Genomic DNA, 8270 nt, shown 5'->3' on the forward strand with positions numbered 1-8270 from the left:
TTGTAAGGAACCTTACTATACTAATCTTTAGTGTTTAAATAATTTTATTAAAATATGAAAAAAAAATTAGTTGTAATGAGAGATGGTAACAATATTATAAAACCATTTTATCTAAATATCTAAAAAAAAAAAATATTTATAATAATAAAAGTTAGTAAATTAAATATTATTGAAAATTGCTAAATCTCACCAGTGGTGATGTACTTTTGGCCGGAATTAAAATCCAATAAAACACTGGCCGGCATTACATAATAAATCCACCGTGATATTTAGCAATACCCGCATTTTTTAAAATAATGAATTTTTTGCCATTAGGAATTTCCAATTCATCTTGTTCTTCGGAATGAAGATTTGGGTTATTGTTTATTTCATCTTCATCATATTTAATAACGAAATAAGAATAATTAAAAAAAAAATTTAAAAATAGTCATTAAAATGTGTATATTTTCTAGTCTTACCATTATAAATAACAATTGATCCTTTCGTTTTTTGCACTGTTTCTTATTATATTAATTGATATAAATTATGTTTAATGAATTTCGCGCTAAATAAATAATATTAGATTGTTTACTTACCATCATTTATTTGCAACTTTTCAAATGTTTCGGATAAATTTTTGCTATTTGCTAAATTTGAAAACACACAGTATTATTATTTATTTATCTAATTGTCATTAAAAAATTATCGAAATCTATTAGTTACCTTTAAAAATACTGTGTATTACTATTACTCTGATTGCTTGATTTATTAAAATCATCAACTAAAGAAAATGTATAATTGATAATTGAATAATATATCACTATATAATAAATTTACAATTTGAAAAATACTTACTATTAGTGGGAATACTAAAATCATATGGATTACTGTGAAATGCTATTTAAAATAAAATATTTAGTCAAAATATCAAAATGAATTATTGTATAAATAATCTGAAAATTAAAAAATTTATAGATATTAGATTAATAAATTTATATTACCTTCTAATTCCTCTATTTTTATTTTAATATAAAATAATGTGAAATTTATTATTATTTATGTATTAAGTAATAAAAAAATATACCCTAAACATAATACCTTCTGTTGCATTTCTTGGTTCAGGTAGATTTTCAAATTGATGAATTTTACTTGTAAATAATCTACTATTCGTACTTATCAAGCTATTTGTTTCATTTAATTCCACATTATTATATGTTTCTGATTGAAGTTATTCCTCCGATGTACTACTTTGATAATATAAATTCATTTCACTTATCTTTCCCCAAAATCGATATATGTCAGGTCTTTTTGATGGATCAGAATCCCAACATTGTTTCATTAAATTTTTATATTCAACAGGAGTTCCTGATACTATTCTTGGTCTAATACCATTAATGATATTCATTACAAGATTATAATCATGTTCATGATTAACAAATGGTGGTTGCCCAGATGAAATTTCCCACATAAGCATTGCAATACTATAAATATCAGATTTAAAAGTATATTCCTTTCCAATAATAACTTCTGGTGCTATGTAAGGAAGATTTCCATATATACATTTTGATGATTTATCAGCTGGCCCACAAAATCCAAGGTCACTAATAGACCATTCATCACTAAATTGTAAATACAATATATTTCCTGAATGTAAATCTCTATGAATTGCATTTTCAAGATGAATAAAATAAAGTGCCTTAATTATATTAAAAGTAATATTGATTTTTTCTCTCCATGTAAGTTTACTATGATTTTGTTGTAAATATTGTCTCAAATTTATATCCATTATTTCCATTACAAGCATATACTTATCATTTGATATATTTTGTGTTAAACCAAAACATTGGACAATTCCTGAGTTTTTACTGCTTGTAGTTAAATGTGATATAGCCTATGTAAGTTTTAAAAATTTATTAATATATAAAACTAGTAACTGTAATAATAAATACATTATTTGGATTACAAAACCTCTTCAAACCAACTTTTATTTGCACTTTCAACATTTTCTAACTCTTTAAGTATCACTTTTTGTCTCCCGAGTCTTTTTAATTGTTGTACCTTACAATCCCATTCATTATATCTTCCATCAATCCAAAATGCTGTATAAATTTCAGAGAAACCACCCTTTGTTAGATATCTGATATTTTGTAAATTATTATATGGAATCCATTCAACTATCATTCGTGGATGGTGTGTTTCCGATTGACATGCCTGGATTAGGTTATCAATATTAACATTTCTAGATGTCCAATTTGAAAATTTTGCTTTTAAATAATTTCGAACACAAATTTCACAATATAACGTAGCTAAACATTTTTGTTTACAATTTTCACAAGTTCTTTTTGTTCCTGAATTATTACGAATTTTATCTCGATCATAACTTTGAACTATCACATTTATTGCATAAGTTTTTTCATCTTCTGTGAGAGAATTATCAGAAAGAATTGTTTGTTTTATAAATTCGTGTTTTTTGTGTATGTTATTGTGAACATTATAATTAATCAATGAATATGATTTATTGATTGCTGCATCAACAATTTCCTTTCGAATAGCAGACATGAGAATTTTTTATAAAAAATTTGATTTTTATAAATTGAAACGAGAAAATAAGTTTGTACAACAAAAAATAATAGGCTGAGCGAAATTTATTTAAAGTAGGTGCAACTTACCCAGTGTCGCACAAAATGTTCTCTCCCTCCTTGCGGGTGTTACGATAATATGTCGTGTATGGATAATATGTATTGTTAAATATCACGCGTGGATCGGTCTAGGTCTTTCCTTATTTGGTAATAAACAGTGTAAATCTGTATGGTATTTTGTGTACACGTATGATCACGTGACAGGTTATATGTGATGTTTCCTGTCATCCTTTTCGCGCAAAAATCTTTAAAACTAATTATCTGTTATTACTTTATTACAGAATTTAAGCTTTAACACCGAAGACGCAGATCATGATAGCGGTAGTGAAAAGGATCGGATGATTATTCAAAATTATATTCTATAAAGATTAATTCAGATGTCTTATATTACTGTTTATTGATTTACCACGGTTAGTACGTTTAGACATTTTGATTTGTTGTTATAGAAGTCATGCGATTGATAGAGTGAATATGCCTGTGATTTATGGGCAAAATTAAAGAATCTTATTAACATCAAACTTCATTATTTTTTATTTATTTATTAATCAAATACAAGTTAACAAAATAGAAACAACAATTAATGAAATAGAACCTTTAATGATATCTATTTAAAAAAATCCTTACATTCTTTTAAAATTCAGCGCGAAGAGGTAAAGAATATATTATTATTTTTGAATAGACTTCGTGTTTTTACATTAAAAACCAATTTCATCATTAATAAATTGTTATGAGAATGAAATTCTCATCTTTGGAACGTATTTATTATATAATTACTGCAAAATCTCTACTTTCTCTGATTTTAATAATTGATGATTTAGCTTAATAGCAATATTTAATACTTACTGACAAATTAACTTTTTCTTATTTTTCGACATAATACATCGAGCAAAAATATTTAAACAACTTCGTTAAGAAATAATTTACGTGACACATGAATAATAATTAATTTTTACGGAACTAAAGAAATTTATGAATGATTTTATGTATTCTGTGATATTATTGACTTCTAACCTGATTTCCATTTTTTAATCAAACTTTCCTCAGATAGTATACTGTAAAAAGATCACTGATATTTTATTACGTAAACATGAAACATTTCGTTTTTCACGTAATTCAATACAATAATATTATTTCTTTAAATTTCTTTTTCTTGACAAATAAAATAAGAAAAAATTAACAAAAATGGAACCTTGTAAATAATTTAAAATTGACCAAAATTTATTGGATTCGGAAGATAATATTTTTCAAAGACGTTTATAAATGACGTATCAGGATATTATAATGACTGAAAGTTTAAATTTCTAAACAACAAATTCTTGTAACAATGCAAATTAAATTAATATAACTATTTAATTCATTCACTTCAATTCAAATTCGGCGTTAATAGTTACGTCAAGATTTACGTTCCCTGTGTTACAAAAAGTATCATATGTCGATATTATCTCAGGATGAAAATTGAAATACACAATTTCAGTTTAAGAAAATCATACGCCAGCCACGTCGGTGTTGTTCGTATAAATAATTTGTTGGCTGTAAGTAAAATGGATGAATGGCATTATTTAGTTCAGCTAAGCTTACACTAATATTAGAGTCATTTCATCAAAAATATTTAATACCATACAGTCAGAACTCGACATAACGAACCCTTCGGTTCGATGAATAAAAATCGTTATATCAAAATTTATAAGTTTGATATAACGATTTTTATATGTTCATGTACAGTAGTATAAAGATAAAATCTTAAGAAATCGCTTTATCGTGAAATTCGTTATATCGCATACTAGTCATTATATCGAGTTTTGACTGTACAATGAAACATCAAGAATAATTTTATCAAATATTATTTTAAATTATAAATTATTAAGAAAATTTTTAAAAAATGACTTAAAATTCGCTTGATTTTTTGTGTTTAGCTTTTCTTTAGTCTACACGACACTAATTGATCTTTCTCCTTGATTATTGAAACTTAAAATTTTTTATTTTGGAATAAACATCATCAATCATATCCACTGTGATCTTTCGATATAGAGGTACTTCTATTAAGCAAAAGACGACTTTACTTCATAATTATTTACTTAATAAAATCGTATTTCCTATTTCAATGTATGGAATGTACTGTATGTGAATAATACTTAATTTTCTATGTTCAACTACGTCTTCAAGAGTTTATTCTTCGAGTCAATGCATGTCTTTAAAGAGAACGGATGAAGAGAAAATAATAATGAAGTATAAAATATTTTCAAATCAAATAATATAAATTTAAATCATCATTCATGATCCGTTTATTGCGCCTGCTTAATGAAAATATCTCGCACTTAATTTACTCCTTTCTGAAAAATGGCCTTTACTTGTAATAAAATAGATAAAGTCGTAATTATTTTTTTTTCATTTTGCGCATTCTTATGATGTTTCCCTTCAATAGTTTAATATAAATTGTTTTAAAATTAATAAATCTTGATATGTTGGATTGCGTACATCAAAATGTAACTTCAATCTTATAAATTCTTAACGCGTTTTTAATTTTTGGAATAATTAATAGATTTCATTCAAAAATTATCAAGAAAAAAATATTTTTGAATAACAAATATAAATATAAATTTATAAAATTTTATTTAAAATATAGCGTTAATAATTTTACACATGAATATTTAAGAAATTTGTAATAAATCTTACTACTCTAATCCTTAGTGGTTAAATAATTTTAATAAATATAAATAAATATAAATCATTAACAATGATTGAAAAAAAATATTTATAATAAGAGATGGTAACAAATTTATAAAATCATTTGTACCTAAATATCTAAAAAAAAAAAATAAATATTTACAATAATAAAAATTAGCAAATTAAATTATATATTTTTTACATTTTAAAATAATGAATTTTTTACCATTAGGAATTTCCAATTCATCTTGTTCTTCAGAATGAAGATTTGGGTTATTATATACTTCATCATCTTCTTCATCTTTATTAACAAAAAAAAGAATAAATTAAGTAATATAAAAAATAATTACTATTAAAATTGACATTTAGTTCTTTTGTTTGTTAAAATAAATTATGCTTAATGAACTTTTGCACTAATAAGTCCTTTATTGTTATTTTATTTATTTAAATAATAAAAGCAATATGTATCAAAAACAATACCTTCTGTTGCATTTCTTGGTTCAGGTAGATTTTCAAATTGATGAATTTTACTTGTAAATGATCTGTGATCTGTATTACTTGTTATGTTATTTGCTTCATTTAACTCCAAATTATTACAAGTTTCTGGTTGAAATGATTCATCTGTCATACTTTGATAATAAAAATTCATTTCTCTTATTCTTATTATAAGTGTAGTAGTATCAGGTCTTTTTGATGGATCTGCATCCCAACATTCTTCCATTAAATTTTTATATTCAACAGGAATTCCTGGTACTATTCTTGGTCTAATGCCATTAATAATATTCATTGCAAGATTGTAATCATGTTCATGATTAATAAATGGTGGTTGTTGTGATGAAATTTCCCACATAAGCATTGCAATACTATAAATATCAGATTTAAAAGTATATTCTTTTCCATTAATAACTTCTGGTGCTATGTAAGGAAGGTTTCCATATATACATTTTGATGATTTATCAGCAGGTCCACAAAATCCAAGATCACTAATAAACCATCCATCACTAATTTGTGAGTACAATATATTTCCTGAATGCAAATCTCTATGAATCGCATTTTCAAAATGAATAATATAAAGTGCCCTAATTATTTCAAAAGTAATATTGATTTTTTCCTTCCATGTAAGTTGATTATGATTCTGTTGTAAAAATTCTCTTAAATTTAAGTCCATTAAACCTATTACAAGCATATAATTTCCATTTGATGTGTTTTGTGTTAAACCAAAACTTCGGACAATTGCAGCACGTTTGCTACTTATGGTTAAATGTGATTCAGCCTATAAATTTAAACATCAGGTATTATTACAAACCCTGATAATTATTAACTTCTTTAAGCACATTTTAATACTAACCTCTTCAAACCAACTTTGATTTGCACTTTCAACATTTTCTAAACTTTTAAGTATTATCTTAATAGCCCTAGATCTTATTAATTGTTGTTTTTTAGAATTCCATCCATTATAACATCCATTAATCCAATTTGCAGTATAAATTTCAGAAAAGCCACCTTTTGTTAAATACTTAATATTTTGTAAATCATTATATGGAATCCATTCAACTATTCTACTTGGTAAGAGTGTTCCCATTTGACATTTTTGGATTAAATTATCAATATCATCATTTCCAGTCGCCCAATTTGAAAATTTTGCTTTTAAATAATTTCGAACACAAATTTCACAATATAATGTAGCTAAACAATTTTGTCTACAATTTTCACAAGTTCTTTTTGTTCCTGAATTACTGAGAACTTTATCTCGATCATAATCCCTAGTTAACAGTCTTATTGCTTTAGTTTTTTCATCTTTTGTAAGGGAATCATCAACATATAAATTATGATTTTTAAGAGCTAGTAGAACTGTTTGTTTCTTAAATTCATATTGCTTATGTATATCATCGTGAACTTTATAATCTATTAATGCAATTGATCGATTAATTGCTGCGTGAACAAATTCTTTTCGAATAATAGGCATTGAACTTTTTTTTAAAAAAGAAGCTCTGAAAGGAAAGATAAAAAAATTATAACGAGAAAAAGGCTGAACGGAGTTTTGTATCCGAAATGATCCGCAAACTTATAGTGCAACTCGCACAAAATGCTAACATGGATCTACAGTCATGTGAAACACATCACACCAATCATGAAATGAAGAACAAATCTTTTAAAATGGTTGCAATGATTGTAGTGGCTTGTATTAATTATTTATAATACCACACCCATGCGGTAAAAATTATTCACCGCACCCCTTTTTCTTGATTCAAAGTCACAAAGTGTCGCTTAACTTCCATTAATTTTGTGTAACATTTAGAAAATACTCCTTAAACTATAGCGTTTAATAAATTAAAATTTTGCAAATAAAAAAGGACTTTGAAAGGTTATTTTGCTTCTTTCTTATATAAATTACAATTTACTAAATTTATTAATAAATATTTCAACACATTTAAACAGAAAACAGAGTTTAACCATTACACTATTATGGAACCAACTCATAAGTCATAAACGTTTTATAATAAATAATAATAAATTTTTGAAAAAAATTATTATTATTTAATATGAAATTATGAATCAAAAATCAAAAGCAACTAATACTATACAAAGTTTAAGTGTCGAATCCTAAAACAAACTTCCAAAATGAAATATTCCCAAAGAAAAGAAATGTTTAAACAAAAAAAGAATCCTAAACAATGTACCCCATATTCCTAAAAAAGAAGTTTCTTTTTAAACAAAAGAAGAAGTACTTTTAAAATAATAGGCTAGAAGAAATAAGTGAGACATAATACTATATTAATGCGTCTAAAAGGAGAAGTAGATGTTTAAAGTGTACTTCGAAAAAAGGGAGAAGTTTTTTTTTTTTGAATAAGGAGAAGTGCTTCATGAATTTGTGTAAAATAAACAAATCAGTGTCGTGCAAGAAAACCAAGCCATATATACATAGCTATATTTATTACTATGTCATGTGATATATTAGGAATGCAGTTGATGACCAGAAACAGGTCA

At 25.2% G+C, this 8270-nt stretch overlaps 1 protein-coding gene across 1 annotated transcript; it reads right to left on the reverse strand.

The window, feature by feature from the left end:
• Nucleotides 1-244: 244 nt before the first annotated feature.
• On the reverse strand, nucleotides 245-858 carry OCT59_026034 (uncharacterized protein; the record flags this gene model as incomplete). Its single annotated transcript, XM_066142893.1, has 5 exons — nucleotides 245-372; nucleotides 459-494; nucleotides 576-626; nucleotides 703-760; nucleotides 835-858. The coding sequence occupies 5 exons, from the start codon at nucleotides 856-858 to the stop codon at nucleotides 245-247; spliced, it is 297 nt and encodes a 98-aa protein (XP_065992465.1).
• Between the last annotated feature and the right edge of the window lie 7412 nt (nucleotides 859-8270).

The sequence above is a fragment of the Rhizophagus irregularis genome, chromosome 6, assembly GCF_026210795.1.
Source record: "Rhizophagus irregularis chromosome 6, complete sequence".
Taxonomy (NCBI): Eukaryota; Fungi; Glomeromycota; class Glomeromycetes; order Glomerales; family Glomeraceae; genus Rhizophagus; species Rhizophagus irregularis.